The sequence below is a fragment of the Ambystoma mexicanum genome, chromosome 4q (genome assembly GCF_040938575.1).
Source record: "Ambystoma mexicanum isolate Mex_15411 chromosome 4q, UKY_AmexF1_1, whole genome shotgun sequence".
In the NCBI taxonomy this organism is placed as follows: Eukaryota; Metazoa; Chordata; class Amphibia; order Caudata; family Ambystomatidae; genus Ambystoma; species Ambystoma mexicanum.
The window spans coordinates 756,684,386-756,704,481 of NC_090928.1; the positions used below are offsets into that span (position 1 = coordinate 756,684,386).

Consider the following 20,096-nt stretch of genomic DNA (forward strand, 5'->3'; position numbering starts at 1 on the left):
CAGAGGTGACCGCAGGGGGGGGGCAGGCAAGCGTGCAGCACAGGGCACAGCAGCGCAAGGGACCAGGCAGTAGCTAGCGCCACACGGGGCTGCCGCGGGTCCCCGCCGTCACCAGGGCAGGCCCGGCCCCACAGGGAGACGAGGGAGGGGGTCTGTCTGTTGGCTCCAGTAGACCGTTTAAGAGCCAAACTTCACACGTTGGTAGCCCTCAGTGACAGCAGAGCAGAGGGACGAGCATCAAGCCATAATGATGAGAAAAACAGCAGATGTCCACAAATGAAAAGCGGCTATGCAGGGAGTCGGAAAGCTAGGCAGCCATCTTGTCGGCTGCTCAACAGCGCCCCCCCAGACATGTGAATTCTTAAGTGAGGTGTATCAGCATAGAATAGGGAAGAAAGGCAGATTAGTTGTGAACAGTGGCAGAATGTTATCTTTCTCTGTGTGAAGATCCCCACCTGGGAAACCTGTAATGGAAAAGTTAGGGAGTAACTTATGTTGTCTTGTACAGCCCAGTCCAATAATGTTCAATAACCTTTTGCTTTCTTTTAAAAGGTTCTACCACCCCAAAGTATCTGAGAGGTCACAGAAGAACAGGATCCAAGACGAATCTGGGACACCTGGACGACTCTTGAGGCTAGAAGATGCTCTTCCTCGTTACAGTACCTTTGGTGCATTGGCAGGCGAAGTAGCAGAGTTTCTCAGTTTCACTCGACGATTCCCTGCGAGGATGGACCCCCGCTTGGAAGGAGAAGCCACTGGGATGCTGAGTCCAAGAATAAAAAGAAACCAAAGTCTTTCTGAAGTGCAGCAGTTTGGCTCTTCGTGGTGCTCTCCTTTAGTCAATGATTTCTCTGACTGTAGAAGTCATGTGAAGATGAAACTTGCTATGGGCTCCTTAACGGCGATGATAATAAGAGCCCTGAGACTCTTCGATGACTTCTGGTGGCGACGGGTGCAAGGTCACTTTTGGTGTCGGGTTTCAGAATATCACGGTTTTCCGAATTTCAGTTCTTCGGTGCTGCAGGCGCAGCATGGACCTCTGGACTTCTTCTGGCAACCTGGACTCGACCACTCGAGTAGACCTCGGGCCTTCACCAAGTCTGGACCCTCGAGAAGTCTTTGTTAGCTTCTGGTGGTGAAAAACCCACCCATGGACCATCCTCAGCACTCAGTGACTCCGGATTCTTTGGCCTGAGAAAGTGGTCAGTGATGATGGCAAGAATGTCCTTTGAAATGTTCTTAGGTTGTTTGGAACTTTCACAGCTCCGGGTGTCCAGCAGAACTATGCCCGTATACCCCCTCTTCTGGCCAGTAGACTGCAATGGCTTCCAGCAGTCACAAAACGCACCTCTGGACCCTGGGTGAAACCAATGGACTTCTTCGACTCGAGATGTCTGTGCACTCCTCTTCAGGACTCACAAAGACTCCTTCTCCGGACAGCAGGCACACAGGACTGATTTACAGGGTACGTCTGATGAAAAGTAGCAGAAACTACGATGGTACCTCGTAGTTCGGGGAGAGGTCTCCTTCGCAGGTGCTTTCTGGATCAGTCCCTGGGAGACACCACAGCTTTTACATTGAAGAAATTGCAGCAGCAGACTTTTCCTCCAGCTGGGCTTCAAGGAACAGCTTCTTCTTGCTTCAGCTTCGGCTTTGGCTTCTTAACACATTGGTAAGTGAGAGTTCCCCAGATATACACATCGGTTCCCCACTCTGGCTGAGCCAGGTTCAGTCAGCCAATCACGCAGAAGGGCATTCACGCAGGCAGGCAGCCAATCAGGCTCACATGCATTCAGGCCATTCACTCCACCCAGAAACCCATAACAAAGAATGTGGATTGGGTTAAGTTCCAAGCCTTTCAGCACACTTAACTGCATTCATGTTGGTTTCATTCAGGGCTGTCTCTGTTGTGCCACACAAACAGAAACCAGACACCCACAACAGAGAATGATCAGTCTGACAGGAGGCAGCCCCAGAGCCATATATACGGTATTTCCACTCAACAGCCAGTCAGTAGGAAAGGGAACAGAGACATATATGGTGTTTCCACCCAACAGCCGCTCAGGAGCAAGAGACAGAGTCAGGGCTTCCCAGGACTTTGGGAAACAAGTTAAAAGGCAATAGAAGCCAAAAGGCCATAGTGGCCATCTTGCCTTTGTGTAGGAATCCATTGATTCCTATGGCAGGACCTGGGTATCCCAAAATTGGAGGACATTCAGAGGCACTACCAAGTCAGCATGTAGCTACTGCCAGCCCATACCCTGCTCTGTGGGCAGCACACTGGTGCCCCAAAACACACATATGGGATACAAGACTGTACCCCCACCCATGAGTGTCATAAGGGTATCCCGTGTGACACGGCCCACGTTGCCCTGCTCAGGAGTAGCACAAGCCTCTCGCCTCCACCACGGTTTTGCAACCTGCGATTGCCAGTAACGCAGGCCTCCGCAACCCCAGCGGGGAAGGAGGGGTAGAAACTCGTTGGTTGGATAGGTAGGGGATTATAGGAAAACCAGGTAGAGGGTTAGGGAGAGGTAGTGAATAGGTAAGAGGTGGTATGAGTAAGTACTGCTCCACAGCTTCTGTGGTTCCTTATGAGGTTAGTACCTCTGCTCACACTCATGCATGCACGCTTTTGCCCTTTGCATCAAACTCGCACAGCAAACCAAGACCACCTCCACCTGTTGCTTCACAGGCGGTTTATGCCCCCAATATTAGCAATAAAAACGTGCTGTGTCAGTCACATAAGCACTAGTTGTATATATTATGTCAGTGTAGCAAATAAACAAGAAAGAAAACGTAGCTCTGTGGAGTGTTCTGGGTGGTCTCCAATACGCTGTCAGGGTCCTCAGTCCAATAGAGGGTCTGCAAAAGAGAGCCGAGAGGGAGAACAAACAGCCAGCCCTTATCAACACAGTAGTGCACAATTGAATGTGCGTTCACTGAACCCAGCAAACGCTTCTGTCTATGGGGCTTGCAGAGTTTAGTACATGGTTAAGGGATCATGCAGTGTAATTCCTTTGTTTGGATCTGAGCCGCTTCCTGTAGTGATAACAAGTAAGCATTTCAGATCTGAGCGCTAATTTATGCGTGGTTTAGAAAGGTTAGGGTTTTAGCATACAGGGACTGGCGTGTGCCAGACTTATCTGTACTCAAAGCAGGGACCGGTGTTATCCGCCTGGCTTTAAGGGAGGAAGTATATCGTTGGAATCCTAGGGTGATCAGTTCTTAGACATTTTTCTTCATAATTCTCTTGAGTGCCATTTTTTGATCAATTTTATGGACTGCTCCTTGATGTTGTTAACGGGGTTGCTGGGTAGGGAGCGGTAGCAGCCCAGTGTTTCTAAATGGGTTTGGGCCATCTTGATATAATCCTGTCTGTTCATGACCACGAAAAATGGCACTCAAGAGGATTACTAACGGATGATGAAGAAACATTTCTAAGAACTGATCACCCTAGGATTCCAATGATATACTTCCTCTCTAAGGTGCACAAAACATTTGACAAGATACCAGAAGGAAGACCAATAATGAGTGCGAAAGGCTCGATTATTAAACCGCTAGCCAAATATATCAACAACGTCATTGAGAAAGAAGTACCCAAAATCCCCACCTACCTGCGGGATACCATGCACACTTTGTCGGTTCTACAAGGAATCACATGGAAACCAAACTACCTATTGGTTACTCTCGATATCAAAGCACTGTACACAGCAATTGAACATCAACATGCATTGGATGCAATTGACTATGCATTTGCACAAATCTCTGCATCTCATTACCAACATCTAACCATGGTCAAGGAGTTTCTTGAATTTTCTCTAGCTAACAGCTTCTTTCTGTTTAATGGCATACTATAAACAAAAGAAAGGCATTGCCATGGGTGCAACTTACGCACCTTCTATTGCAAACCTATTCATGCACAAATATGAACAGATCCATGCATTCGGAGAAGATAAATACCAGAAGCACATCTTAAAATGGCACAGTTTTATCGATGACATTCTACTAATTTGGACTGGTGGACCAGAACTCTTGGAAGAGTACAAGACTTACCTGAACTGCAACAAGTTTGGAATAGAGCTGATTGGGACACACAATGCCCACACTATCGATTTTCTCGACATCAGGATAACTACCACAAACACTGGACTTGAGACCAGAACTTTCAGAAAAGCAACAGAGGTCAACTCAGTCCTCTACTCTAGCAGTTGCCACTAAGGCACCACTTGTTTATCCATCAATGGATGAATCCAAGGAAATAATAAAAACTTGGAAGTAATGGTAACGAGCAGCTTTGTGGAAATTACATTTTTCATTCGCCAATGAAGCAATGGGTTAAATCCCAGCATAGCTAACAGCACACGCGCCAAATGAGTGGAAGCTTTAACAAACTTCACTTGATACACACAACAGGCACCACGAGCATGGGTCTATTTTTCAAGCTCCCACCAACCGGCTGCTAGTGCTGCGATAACAGAGATGGAGGGCGTGGCAACCCATGGTACCTGGTGCTCCCAACGCAACTTCTACAGAACACTTATCCATTTAAATTGGCTGGGAGGTATATTAAATATATTAAATATGCGTGAGTGAATCTGGCCCAAGTGGGAACCTAACCATAAAACACCTTATTTGGCAGTGTTCATTCTCGGTAGAGGGGGCTCACAGACCTTTTTATGGGCATAGTTTGAACTAGTGGTGCCTGTTTGCCAGGATCAGGGATGATTTGATGAAATGGAAAAAACATCCCATCTCATGGGTGGGCAGAATTAACACGGTTAAAATGAATATACTTCCGCGACTACTGTACCTTTTCCAGGCATTACCTATTCAGGTCCTGTAAGGAACTCATGGTGGCAACATTAAAGGCAGACACAAGTATTCACAGTTCAAGGGAGTTTATTAAACTGCAAAATGGGTAAGAAAAACGCCTAATCTAAACCTAAATCCAAGTTGGGAGCAAACTACGACCATCAAATAATAAGGCAGTTCTAGTGGCGTCTTGTCAAATAAAAAGGGCCTATACTAAAATAAAAACGATTGCCAATCCTTACAACTAAATTACAAAGTAGTGTGGGATAATATTCACAAGAAAAGAAAGAAGTGTTTGCCAAATGGTAAGTAAGGATGGTACGGCTGGGGTCTCCCTTCCCCACGTTTTTAGCACGGGACAAGGAAGGACCTTTGAGAAAAGCACACTCCTGGGCCTCCCCAGCACAAGGTTATAGGTCCTTTCAACGATGCCAGGACCTTCTGGGGCCAAGTCTCTTTCCTGCAAAGTCTCTTGCCTTAGAAGGCCGGCTGAACCAAAAACAATAAACAAACAAAAGTTCCTTTGGTGATCTTTCACTTTGGGCGATTGCTCTTCACCCCTTTGGATCCCCCTCAGCCGAGCTCTGATCCCTCTTGCAATGTTGGCCTCCCTCAATCGGGTTCACTGCAGCCTTTTCCACAGCTCATTCAGTTTGGCATCCCTCGGTCTGGTTCACGTTTGCCAGTTTCACAGTTCATTCATAGGTGTTTTAATGTTAAGCAGGATTCCCTTCCCTTTGTTCTCCAGCTCCCCGTCAGGCTTTTTCTCAAGTCCCCAGGCAGGCTTCACATATTCACAGATCAATCTGTTTTCTCCAATATGCCAAAGACTTTCGAGTGTACGAAGGGTTTTGCTTGACCCTCGTAGGACCACTTTGACACTTCTCGCCAGCCTCTCTTAAGACCTCTTGGCATCCGTAGCAACAAAACAAAAACACAACCCAGAAAAGGCTTGAGTTAGAGTCCTTTGAATGACCTCCCTGCGGTGCCTGCCCACTCTGCTTCTTAACCTTTTACTGGGGTTTCTTTAAAGTTCATTTACACAAGTTCTTTGTTCATCTTGGTTGCCGGCTGCAACCTTGGGCCCAGCACAGTTCGGTTTTACTATCTACTTCGACTCACCGGCTGTGCTGAAATGTCAGTTTTCTTGTCTTGTGAGTCAAGGACGGCACCACAGTGGCAAGCGGTTCCTCCCGTTTTTGGCTATCAGCACGGGGGAGCCCTGTGTTCCGTTGACACCTGTCACACCACGCGCCAGCTGGACTTCTCGGTCTTATGATTTCCCTTTCGGACACTTTGCAGGTCTGAGTTGAAAAGGGCAAGGGCAGTTCACCCTTGGTTGTCCCTCCAGATCTCACTAACTTTCTCCTCCATTTGATCTGCCGGTGTAGCTGTTTCCTTGTGCGTTCGGCCTTGCTCAAAGTGTGCTCTCGTGCTCCGCCTTTTATCACTGTGGGGAAGGGAAAAGGTTGTCAGGTGTGCGTAGTTATTGTCAATTGCCTGACTCTGCTAGGCCCTTATGTTGGGACATGTCAGGTAAATGGCTCTGGTGTTAGTCCGTTTTCTTTCACAGTGTAGGAAAGTGTTTGTGTCGGAAAAGGGTTGGGGTAGAGCTTCTAAGTACGCTTCGGGGTGGCATTGGGAAAAGGGGTTAGAAGGGAGGGTGTACCGCGTCTCACCTGGCAGTGTCCCAATTCCACTCCCCGAAGACCCCCCATCAAGGTGATCCTCCCCTACTGGTCCGCCCCCAGGGACTGGATCCAATAGCGATGGCCATGTCCTGCCCACCTGGATGACAAATCTCTGGGGACTAGCAGGTTGGACACCTTCAGGTTTCTCACAATCACCAGACAGGAGTTAAAAAAGTTACGAAAGGTGCTCATGCATTATACTATAAAACAGAAGGTGGTGTGAAGGGTCCATATAAATGCATTACAACATGTACAAAAAATGCTATCTGCAGATAGCTATCTAATAAATTCAAGGTCATATGTGGACATCATATTGTCAGATTAGGCACTGGGTATTGCATACATCAATTAAAAAGGCCGCTATAAGAGAACTAACCCAATTTGAAAGGTTTATTGTTAATTCAACATCGACTAAAGGACTGACCTCTAACATATACTGGATCCTTATGAAGTCGATAAAATGGATCTATTGGAAGGCGCAGGAAACCTTATTATAGTGATTGTACCGAATGAAAAGTTAGAGAATGAAATTTTAACGAATCATCATAAATAACAAATTTAAAAAACGAATATTTTTTTTCTTTTAGGCCCCATTCAAAACCCCCTGTTTCCCCCTGTTTAAAATGCTTAAATAGTGTCAATACTGAAGTCTCGGGTGAGCTCTAGCCGGAGTGTGGGATGAAAGGGTAATTCTTACACATATGGTGGGAGTGCCGAAAGATCAGCCCTTCTTGGGTGAAAATTCTGTGATATATTTCACAGGTGGTTGAGAAAAGTGTCCCCTTCGTTCCGCAAGGTGTACCATTGGGCATGATGGTCAAGAAAAAGTACATGTTGTATATACTAAGTGGGGTGGGGGGAATAGCTACAACGATGCTCATGGCAATTAATTTGGTAATCGCCTCGCATTGGAGGAAAAACGAAGCCCCGCTTATTCACTTGTTGTGGGCCCAACTGTGGAACATACTGGTTATGGCAAAGGTGTTGCAGATCTTACTGAAAACAGTGCAGCATTTGCTAAGAAATGGGGAGCGCTGAATCGTTCCTGGCCTCCGATTACAAAGCATACAAGTACCTGCAAAAATTGAGCTGTCTCCCTCTCCCCCGCTAAACTCTCCATCTGCTGCTGCGACTGGGGCCTGGTCCCTTCAAAGTCATACAGGGGCCAGACCACCCTCCATCAGTCCCCCCCCAGAATCCTTTGCCAGCACTTGCCCCTTTCTCGGGCTATCCCAACTTAGTCCTCTCTGTCCACTGCACTCCTCCTCCCCACCCTCCCGCTTCCTCCTTGCACTTGTTGTCTTGGCCTGACCAGCACTTGCCCGCCCCCATCCGTAGGGGCACCCGATTCCTGCACGTCTCATCCCCCCCTTGCACTTATCACCTTGTCATAAACTTGCACGGTAGGATTGTCACAAAGCTAATATTACAGTTTCTTTGTTGTTGTACTCTTATGATTCCCCTTGTCCCCCGCCCCCTGCATCTTGTCTCAGGGCGCCTGGAAACATCTGTCTACAGGCGGCATACAAATGTTCAATAACAATAAACAAATTAAAAACTATATGTTTGATATACATGGCGACAACCCTAACTAGAACACTTTGAGTGTAGTAGAGATTAGACACGATCTGTTTCTATCCACTTTTAACACATTGATTTGATCATGTGAGAACCTGGGGATGGAGGGGCGAGGCTAGCAGGGGGAGTTGGGATGGTGCTTTAAAATGTAAGTTATATGTCATTTCTTCATTGCACCTCATTGTTTCCTTATTGCTGAGTTTTGAATATATTGATAAAAATATTTTTGGGGAAAAAAAGAAATATTGAGTGGCCATGGTGCATTTCTCCTCTCTGTAACAGAGGTGGTTTTGCTCATCACAAAGATCCGGTATGACATTTCTAGTTTTAAGGAATTGGCATTTTGAGCTAAGAGCTTTTTTGCCTTGTTACCCCTAGCATCATATGTTTTTGTTTAGTTAATAGTAGGGAATTAGCTGAGCATTTGGATAGGGAACCTTTACATTTTGATCTGGCCATACTTTGTCTATTTGTAGATGCTTTCCATGTGTCTGATCCCAGCCTCTAATTGGGTTCTGAGTGTTTATTTCACTCTAATATATGCTGCATGAGAAACATTCTCGCTTCTTAGGGCCGCCTTGAAGGTTTCTCAAATTGTGCTGCACCTCATCCTTGGGGCAGTGTTTGATTTTTTTTTTTTTTTAAAAGCATCAATTATGGTGATTATTTCCTGACATTGGACCAGATCACACAAAATCGCCTCCTTAAGTCACATGGGAGGTTTAGCGGCTTTGGCTATGCGGTTGATCTGTAATCCTGCCGTTACCTGGAAGTGGTCTGATAAATGTTTAGCACCAATCTCAACCTAGCATATAAAAGGGATCAGTGCTGGTAGAGACCCATCCCTCCCTTTCCCCTTCAGCCGTGGGCCGAGCGCACCCCAATCAGTCACCGGGAGTTCAGGACAAGCTCTTATCCCTCTCTCCTGAGCCCATCACATCGTCATGGTTGGGGTGTGTCTATTCCCCTGTTTCGTGCTTGACTCTTCTGGAATGGTGTACTCTCAGCACAGCCAGTTCAAGATACCGCCCCCATGTTCGACGGCTTGGACACGTTCTTCCATTCATGCCTTTTTACATGCCTTTCTATGTCACGTTATGATATCCAATATGTGGCCTTGGGTCTGTCTGCTCAACAAGGTTGCTTTCTACTCCTTGCACTAAGCTGCTCAAATTCTATATTCCAATACAAAATATGCATACCAACTAAGTTACTCACAAATGGCAATTGAACACTTTTCACAAAAGACATCAAACATTACAATACTACACCCTTACAGCCAATTTACATACCCACACCAAGTGCATTCTAGCACCATGTGCACACTTGGCTCCCCTTCGAACGCAAATGCCTCTATGCTCTTGACACAGAACACATAGAAACTGACCACAACACAGAACTCAGGGTAGTTCTGGTCTGCATGCATCAACAAAACAGTAAAGTTATTCTCTATTTTCCCCCTCTCTCCCCACTAACCTCACCCACCCTCCTTTCTTTCGGATCGGCTGGAGCACCTGGAAACTTGGTAAATGGCAGTGGAGTGCATATAATTCACAACAAACATTCATATAGTAAATCTATGATGAGGAGTGGGGAAAGGGATTCATTGTAGCCCTCTATTGAGCACATTTTTCAGTCTCACATAATTTGGAGGTGGCCAATGTTCCCTCTAAATTGTTTTCCCTAAGTGTGGAAACGATTAGCCTTCGTGTGCACATTATTTGCCATGTGCGCAACTGAATAACCGAGTTAAGCAACTTTGGGAGCATGCATAGTTAGTGAGATACCATCTCCGAAGAGTTTGGAAGGCATTTTTCCTTTCCTATCCACCTCAGGCCTTTACAAATCAGTGTAAAAGGAACATCTTACAACTCTTTTTCCAAACATATAGGCTAAACAAAACGAATATTTTATATGTGATTATAAGAAGGGCTCATCAACCAGTCCAAGACATCAAGATATGCCATAGAATGTGGTTTTGGTAGTACCTACGAAAAGTGCTCCTGTGCAGAGAGAAAAACTTGTATGCACAAAACAAGCTTTGCATGCTCAGGATAGAAAATAGGTTTAGTTGTGGCTATTATAGTCAACACTGCTCAGAGACCATACAGAAAGTGTTGAAATGCCACGTAAAAAAACATGTTTATTACAAAAAACAAATATCACTAATCACTGATGTGACTGTCAGAAAATTCAGACATTATGCAATTTTTGCAAATGGAATAATTGCAACTGAAAGGAATGTCAGAAAACATGCCAATAGGAGTTCATGTGCCACTTTAATGGAGTAATTCAAGGGCCAGGATAAAATGCCTCTCATAATTTGTGTAAGGACGATCTTTGCATTAGAATAACTGCACCACAAGATATGATGATCAGAATTCCTGGGCCTCTACTTACTATCCACATTATGTTGTTCTGTGAGTTGTGGCAATATTTACTCAAAACCAGCCGTACATCTATGAGGCATATACACCATCCATTTTACTTTCTAAAACACGGCAATGTGCACAACAAGCAAAATTGGAAACCATGAGCACATAGGAATCTATCCCCTGCTTTTACCCACAAAGTTCCACTGATATCTTTTCGAATCAGTGACCAGCAGAGCAATGGCATTGGTAGGAACTTGAATAATATTGCTTCCCGATCTCAAGAGGAATTTTAAGGGGAAAGAACATATTTTAATAAGCATGAAATATCCAAACTGACAAAGCCAATTACTTTCTTACTAACGGAAAAAACCTTTGATTTCAAGTATGGAGTTAAATCGTATCAGAGCCCTACTTGTAACCCTGACATAGGAAGGGAAATTACATGGCACATAATAGAGCTTATAGTTTTGCTCACCCTTGCTCCCCACAGCCTAGAAAAAAATCAACAAGAGCCTTACTGAGCTTTCTTCTGGTGCCCCGTTGAACAAATCACATATATTTGCCTTTTATGCCAATAGCAGCAATGCTCACAGGTACAACATATTGAGTACCTTGTTCTTTAACTAGGGACTCCTCTTATGAAATTCACTGTTGATGCATGGGGAGGCTAGAGGCAATAACTGCAAACCCATGATTATATTGAAAAGCCCTCAGCAGCTGAGCATAGAAAGTAATAGAAGGTGCAGTTTCATAGACTATTACTATAGTTTCATATCCTTTAGCAAACAAACACATTTCCTCCACTGTATTGTACTGTCAAACCATTTGATTTGGTTTTTGAAAGTTGCAGATTTGTTCTTCACCCCAAAGGAGTGTTCTTCTGAGCCCTTCCACTTGTACCCCTCCCCGGCTCCTGTGCTAGCCTCCAATATTATTTGGCAGGGCTCTGTAAAATGTGAGGGATTGTCGCCCTTAAATACTAACTGGAATATTTGAATACTGTGATGAATCTGTGGATGTGGTCCCTTTTCCCCTATGGTGAGACCTTTCCCATGGGACCATGGTGGTGCGTTCACAGTACAATAGTCCACCTGGGGGTGGTACACAGGTGGAGGATCACATGGGAGAGGAATCCCTAATCGGGTTAAGGCGACCCATCCCATAGAATGTGGTTTAATCCTGCTTTACATCAAACCCCCTGCTTGCCAAAGTCCAACCGTTCTTCCCTATCTTTAGATAGGGACAACATTCTAGTCAACCTAATATCTCAAGTCTGACTAGAATACCAAGGGACACTATTGGCTTTCCATATAAGGATTATAGCAGTACTGTGAAGAAGATGCGCAAGAGGATACCGATCACTTCAGAGAACCGGAGTGAGCCGTCTAGTCTTCTGAAAAATGTGATTGGTCGATAGCAACCCAACAGGGAAGTGCAGGAGATCAAATCCCTGTCATGTGATACAGAGATGGAGAGCTACCCTCCAAGGAGGAAAGTCGTGAGCTGCTGGTAGCTGACGGGGAGCCACGAGAACCGCATTTGCAAGTCCAGTAAAGAAGGGGGAAACGCCACGCACGGAAGATGGAAGTACTGCGCTGGAAGTCCAGGAAGAAGGGACGCTGCAAGCAAGTACCCAAGGCAAAACCTGAGCGTTCCCCAAACCGAAGATCTGCAATGAGGAGCGAAGCTGCTCAGAGAAGGATGCCGAAGGTAGCTAAGCGACGAGCAGCGAAGACAAGCACGAGAGCTACTGGTGCCTCGCAAGAGAGCCCTTTTCCATGGCAGACACAAACCAAGAGAAAAGGTATGCAGGCATACTGAGAAAAGCTGGAGCTCCGGGGAAGCCCGGGCAAAAGAGTGGGAAGCACTTAAGAAGGATCAGGGACCCTGAAAGAAACGTGCTAGCCAAGGACACACATCCCCACGAGAAACAGGAAAGGAGAGGGTCTGGGACCCAAAAAGTAACTGAAGAAAAAGAAACAGAACCACAGGATTGGCATGTGAGTGAAACCACGTATTGCGTGTCTGGGAGCCACACCAATATAAGAAACCAGTTCCGAAAGGCACAACAGGGTCTGGGACCCTAAGGTGTACTGAAATATTTGAAAGGGACACATATCCTTAGCAGGAGAGTTAGCCAAGACGTGGTGTTGCTGTATTGCAAGTATGGGGCCCGCACCCATATGAGGATCCAAATAAGGGGCTCTGGGACCCTACAAGAAACCAAGACTGTCCAGAAGGAAGTGTATGTTTGCCAAGAGAATACATCCACGTTTTGTGATGCAACTTTGCTATTCTGCTACTCACACCCATATGAAGGTCTGAGAGTAACCAGTTAAATGCCAGGGGAAAGGAGCCAAACCCTGGTTACTGGTTCATTGAACACTTGAGACTTTGAAGTAGCAAGAGCTGTAACTACTAGTTTGCTTTGGATTTTGGAGTCCTTGCACGTTAGTCATTAGTTAATAGAGTTAGGGTCAGAAGTAGTGTTTTTGGACACAACAGGCACAGGCTATTTGTATTTGGACATATTCACAGTTTTCGTTAGTTTTCTTGGAGGCAAGGAACCCCCTCTTAGTTTAAGGTTACACATTTTATAACAACAACAATCCCACACTTGTGTCCGAGCCTTACTCCTGCACCCTTACAATACCAACAATACTTTGCAAGCAAATCCCATTTAAAGCCTCACGATGATATTATGTGCAGTTTAAGAAAATGTCATGAATCTGCATATGCACAATTACTACATAGTGCATACAAGATTGTTTGCAACATAACCCACCTTTCAATTGTTGGGTAGGATTATACAAGTGCGCAGTGAAACCATGTTTGTAAAGCCCTGAGTTACCATACAATTGGTTAAGGTCTATGCTCCATGAAACTCTGAACATTTGGAAAGGTTGCAGATTGTGTGAAAAGCATTCTAGTTATCTGAATATTGTTGCCCTCATTTTATATACAAATAATGCCAGACAGAGTCCATACCAATTATCCCTGTAATTAGCCAAGTAAATGATATTGCAATGTTGCTCTCCACTTACAGGGTAGTGTTAGCAATGGTAAAGTAGGAGATGCTGAGCATGACATTTGCCAAAATGCTTAGAGGGCAAATTATTTTAGTTTTATAATGCGTTAACTTGTAAGGGGGGCACTTCAAAGTGCTTGTGTGTCATATGTGCAAAGAATAGGATGCATGGGATAAGGTTACACATCTTAGTAGACTGTTTACTTACAGTCAGTATCCAAAATTTGAGCTGACACTTGGGGTACATAGTTTGGGTAATTTTTCTGCAAGGGCACCATGAGTAACATACATTCTTGTGCTTGAACATCATTCATATTATAACAAACATAAAACAAGACTTGTATGTTAGTCTGTTAACCATTTGCAGAGCTAAGGTAGGTAGAGTCAAGGTTGTCTGGTAATATCTGAATGTGACCTGGGGTGGAGTTCGAGTCATACATTGCACTTGTGGGTAGAGTCAAGTATAGGAGTCATGGGTGGAGAGGGAAGATGATTTGGTTAATGTAAGCAGGCATATCTTAGATGTATGTTCTGTTTGTGGAGCCATTTCTTTGTATTGTTTTTTAAACATCTTGTGGGTGTATTCTATTTTTAGGGTTTTTAGGTTTTTAAGATCAAGCTTGCATGGTAGGGCAATGTCAATAAGCTAGACCGGAATATCAAGAATAGTTATTATAATTTAGCTTCATTATGAGAGAAAGCAAATATTAGGTACCTGCTTGTGCCTTATTAAATCTTTTTGAGTAGGTTGGAATTGTCTGTGCACTGCTAAAATTCTTCTGAGTGGGTACCTAGAAGGAAGCTGGACAAGGGCACATGCGCACAGCTTAGAGGGAACTGATGAGCCATTAAGTGCGTTTCTTTACGTACACCGTTCCCTGCCGCCAAATTCTGCCATTTATGTATGACAGCCAGCATTTACAATGGATTCCATTGGAGTCTGCCTGTTTTTTTCTGGTGCAAACAGCCTGCAGACTCCATAGGAATACCCAGCATTTGCGCTGGGAAGAAAATCCATGCCTGCACAAATGCTGGGGTATTTTGTATGGCAGAGAAGAAGGGAGGTAGTAGAAACGTAAGTTACATTTCGCATACAAATACTTGCAAATGAGCCGTAACAGAAATCTAATGTGTAAAAGCCTTGTAGAAGGCTTTTAAAACACATGATTTCCTTTACGGCTCATTAGAAATGTGCTCCTTTGAGTGTCTCTGCACGACATGACCACTGATTAATAACTCCCTCTGGACATGATGTACTGACTTTTTTCTCAGTTTTTTAATCTCTGCATATTTGTCAAGTTTCCTGCCTACTCTCTCTAGAATATGGTTGTTTGGTTTCCCAGTTAACAAGTAGCATGGTCCCTTACATTTTATTCTATTCTCTAGGTTGGTGGCCGAATAGCTGATCGTATTTTTGATGTTTCCCGGTAAGTCACTTAATTATTGTATAACCTTTTTCTTTACATGATGCAATCATATTTCAGTTGTACAAAAGAAAAATGTTTAAATGATAAAAAAGGTAACACAGAAGAACAGTAAATAATTTGATGATCCATAGGACCAACCTGATTTTTCTTTGACCAGGTCTTTATTTTTTACTCTTTTGACCAGTCCCTCTTGTGCCATTAGCCGCTCTATTCATAATGAGTTTGAACTCCTTTTACCATGCCCTTGTCCTTCGCAGGCATTTGAAATTGCAATGAAATACAAGCACCACAAGCTGTGTTACATCTTATTACATTTGCCACAAATGCTATGGTGAGGTTGTAAGGTTTCATGTTACAAAGACTTCCTAGGATGACAGCATCACTCGGCACTTGCGTGAATTGAACAGCATTTGTTTTTACAAACATGACAGCTTGCTAGTAAAATCATTAGATGTAACATTAACTAAGAAAGGGCAACGGTACATCAAACAAGCAGGTGAGGTACACTGTTGTCACTACATGTTCTAATTTTAATTACTTTATTCAGTATCCAGCTAAAGTCGCCAAGATAAAATGTTGCAGTAAGAAGGTAAAAGTAAATGTAAAATGGTTATTTATTTTAATTTTTTTATTTGCATTTAATCAATAAAAAAAATGTACAAAAGATATTTTGCGTTCTTACTGAAAAAGTTATTGCTGAAAAGTTCTGATGAGGCTACTTGGGACACCGCTCTGTTTCTTCCTTTTTTTTTTTTTTTTTGGTCAAAAGTCAGTTTCTCCGCTATCGTCATCAGACTGATCTGTGACCATTTGACATTTGAGATTTCCCAGGTTTGCTTTTTTTAAAGCAATGTCCAAAAGTTTAGCTGCAGCCTTCGACCATCTAGCAGAGTCGCCAGAAATAAGCCGACACCAGCCTATCTCTTAACTTACGGTGGATGGGATGGATGGGATAGTAGCGGTGCCAAGTATGCCTCTCTTTCCGAAGACAGCGCAGAACAGGACGTCAGAAGATGCCTCACCGTTTCAAATTGGGCAGGGTTCTCACATAATCGACATGAGGCTATTGTAGATTTTGATCTAATAGACAAAATTTCCCTTGTGTGTAGGGTGTTTAATCGTGCTCGCATGAACATTTTTCTCAGAGCTTTTTCAGGGAATTTCTTGCAATATTTCAGTGGGGGTTTTGGTTTATTGTGTCCAGGTGGAAGATCTTTCAATAGTTTATAAGACAGAATTTTTTCATTTGTCAAGATCCAGTCTTGCTGTACTATTTTTTTCCTTCACTCTGCCAGGATTTGAGATTAGAAGCTCTTCCGTGCAGGCTATCTCTTCCAGTTTGTCTTTCCTTTTCTTGACCCAAACAATTAGAGGTTTACATCCTCCTCTTTGGATTTCCTCTGCTACCACCTGAAAGATGGGGAGGGCGTTTGGCGAGACAATTCTTCTGAAGAGTTGAAGTGCCCCTTGCTCCACTGTTGAGGCAAGAGACGTGAGACCAAGGTCCCGTCGGATCGCCGCCATGGGGGCTGACTTAGGGAGGCCCAATACCGTCTTCCACACAAAGCCTTCCAATTTTTGCCATAGTTCTTCCGGAAGGTTTAGATTTGCGCACATTCCATAAGCTAGAGCAGGGACTATTTTTTACTTATAAAAATTCAAAGCTGGTGTCCATGAGAACTTTCCAAATTTTCTATCAACAGCTTTTAGTTGGGCGGTCAGATTTCTTGTTTTATCCCACAAAGCCTCCGTAGTGGTGTTTTCTCTCAGGGAATTGTCTATCCACACCCCAAGATATTTATATTCATTGACCACTTCCAACTTGTTGTTTTCCAGGAACCAGGCCGATGGGGTTTTTCGGTCGACTATCGATTTGGTAAAGAGCAAAATTTTTGTTTTCTGAGTGTTGATTTCTAAGTTATTTTCTTTCATATAGGCAGAGAGATTTGATAATTGTCGCTGTAGACCTATTTTTGTCTGGTCCATCAGGATCAGGTCGTCCGCGTACCATAGCCTGGGTACTTTTGACAATCCCACTTTTGGCGGAAATTAGCGTATTTTTTCTTCGGTGTACTGGAAGTCGCCTATAAAGCAATGAACAGAGCCGGGGCCAGGGGGCAAGCTTGCTTAACCCCACGGTTGGTGAGAATTTTGTTTGACAGGTGGCCTTGCTGGCTCAGACGAACTCGCATGGAAGTTTGAGTGTGTAAGGCCATAATTGGATCCAATATAGGGGTCGGGCAGTTCCAGGTTCTCAGTTTTTCCCAGAGTTTCTCGCGATCCACCATATCAAAAGCCTTTGATAAGTCGACCAGGGCCAAATGAACATTAGGGGCACCTGATTTCACCCTTGATTTGATGATGTTTAGAATAAAGATGTTCATCGTTGTCCCTGTGCCCTTCTGTAAACCTGTCTGGAAAACGTCAGTTGCAGGGGAGAATCTTGCCCACTTCTGAAAGTGCGTGAGTAGCAAAGTCGCAAATATTTTTCCCAAAACGTCCAACAGAGTAATAGGTCTATAGTTGGATGGATTTTCCCTAGATCCTTTTTTAAAAATTGGGACCAGTACCGCCTCCGTCCAGGATGCCGGGATCTGTTTGGTTTTGTGGCAATAGATAAAGATTTCCCTTATGACTGCGGCCCAATCTTCCGGATGTTTTTTGATGTCAATGTTGGACAGGCCATCAGGTCCCGGAGCTCTTGAGGTTTTTAGTTGTGTTATTACTCTCAAGATATCTTCCACGTCGGTCAGCGGGATCCAATGATCATCTGACTTTTGGATTTTCCTCTCTGCGGATGTAGGTGGTGGCTGAAAAAGGGCGCTGAAGTACGACGTCCAGCTTTGTTCCGGGACTGCATTTGCGATAGAGGGTGCTCTTTGCCCGTTGGTAGTTTTTAATCAATTCCAAAAGTCTCTTGTAGTTTTTGAGGCGAGGGACTGCTGCATGGCTTCTGCGTCCTTCTGATACAAGCTTGCCGCGTGATGTTTTATCCACGATTTATAGTGGATTGCACCCTTTTGGTACTCGGACCATGCCTCTGCTGTTTGGTGCCTTCTTGCAAAGTTTTTCAGATTTCTTACTTCACGTCTCTTGGTCACCACCAACCGGTCAAAGGTATGATTATGTGCGAGTTTCTTACCCCTTGTTCCTGAGAAGGCCACCCTGTGGGGCGACAGTAGGGGTATGTAATCTAGTATTTTAGCAGCTGTGCTAGTTCTGAACTGAGGATCCGTACTCAGCCTGGCCTTTATAGCTCTGATGTTCTCAGCCGTAAGGCGCAGTCGAGATTGTTGCTTGTTTGGCTCTACTTCTGAAGCGTATATGGGCCTTTCCGGTACATGTGCTCCCCAAGCTAATTGTAGCAGATTGTGATTGCTTTCCAGAGTTTTCACGACTTTGAAAGATGAAACAAAGGGAATCAGACCCTCAGTTACAAAGATATAGTCCAAGGTAGCAGAGGATTTGTCTCTTTCCCACGTAGGAATCTGGGGTTCGTAGTCTTTTAACGTGGCTGCATTGAAAAGATTTCTTGATTTCATCAACTTTGACCATGCAGAACCTCTTTTGTCTGCCAGAGAGTAAGTCGACAGTGGTTTTTCAGATATTGCAGAAGTTTTGCATTTAGCATTTAGGTCACTGCAAACTATGATATTATCATTGTCGAAGTCTGCAGTGATGGTGTCGATTGCTTGAGCCACTGTACTGCAGAATTTTTTGGATGAAGTTCTCTCCGGGTTCCAGTATAGGTTTATTATCACAAGGTCTGAAGTGATCCATGAAACCTGCCCAGGGTCAAAGCGCTGCCATGAGGTCAGGGTTCCGAGCATACCATATGCTTCCACGATTTTAGTTTTCGGCGTAATCCCTGAGCCTGTGCGAATAGCCGTTAGAAAGCCCAAAGATGGTCTTCCTAATAGTGATCTGTAAACTGGAGAAATTTCAATTGTGAATCCATCTAATGTCGGAGGGTCTGTTAGCCAGGTTTCTTGTAAACACAGGATATCGAAACTCCCTAAGTTTATGTCGCTCGGGCGAGTCAAATGGTTGAAGCCTCTAGTGTTCCACGATGCCATAACCAGTTCTTTATTGGCCGATTTGAGGGTCAATTTCTCTGTAGACGTCGGAAGCTCTAAAGGACTTCTTGTTCGTTGCTATTTCTTAAGGAATCGACCAAAAGTGTCCGCCAACCACTTCCATGGCCCCTCTGAGACTTTTCGCTTTTGCTGACACGTTTGATTTTTCGTGGAGTCTTCCCATTTGTCAATAGGGTTGTTTCTGTTTGTTGGGGTCCGCATGGTTTTGTAGTTGTTTTGGTGATGCGGGGTCCGACCAATGTTTTCCCATTTTGATGATGATTCACACCTGTTGTCTTCTTTTCTCCGATCGATGTGTTCGTGGCCATTGCTCGGTAACTGATGCTGAATAATTTTGCTCCTCGAGGAGTCTTGCCTGCGATTTTGATTATACAATGCTTCAGTTCTTGAGATATAATGGGCCCTTGCCGGAGAAGCCCTCTTCCGAATTTCCTTTTCTGGTTGCTTTCTTGCCTGTTTGGAAACTGAGAACAAGTCAAATACTAATTTATGTAAATCTTTGGAAATTTCTGAGGTGACCTCTGCAAGGGCTTTGTTTTTGATATGAATGAATGCTTTTGCTCTGTGGTCCCGATGATAAGGTTCCACCAACTTGACATCATTTGTCGTCAGATGTTGTAAATTCTTAATTTTGGCTATGGTTTTGAGAACCATTTTTCTGTTTAGGACCATGTACCCTTCTTTAGATGACGTTTGTTCAATTTTATAGACTGTAGTTCCTGCGAGTTTTTCATCAAGTTCCTTTGATCCTTTTAACGCCCATGAGTTTTCAACGTGCTTTGTGTGCCTTCGGGCGATCTCACGTTGTTCAGTTTGTTTTTCTGGGGTCATCGCCTTTTTTTGTCTTTGATCTCTAAGGCTTGTTTTGTAATTAGTTATGGGTTCCGTTTGGTTCTCAACAGCCTCGGTTCTCCGGTGTCTTTGTATGGGAGCTTCTTTGTCATCCTCCACTTCTTCAAGGTCATTCGATAAAGACGTTTTTGCTACAGCTGCTAGAGCTGATTTGGCTTCTGGTTGGGGTGATATTGTCATGATTTGGGAATCTTCTAAATTGTTGTGGTGCTGGGACAGGTTCCTTAGATCGC

General features: G+C 44.2%; 1 protein-coding gene across 1 annotated transcript in view; it reads left to right on the forward strand.

Moving 5' to 3' along the window:
- NDUFAF5 (NADH:ubiquinone oxidoreductase complex assembly factor 5) overlaps positions 1–20,096 on the forward strand; it is a 534,186-nt gene that overhangs the window by 68,523 nt on the left and 445,567 nt on the right. Inside the window, exon 2 of the mRNA XM_069608340.1 lies at positions 14,874–14,914. Coding sequence (XP_069464441.1) covers positions 14,874–14,914 — 41 coding nt within the window. The remainder of the gene's footprint in view (positions 1–14,873; positions 14,915–20,096) is intronic.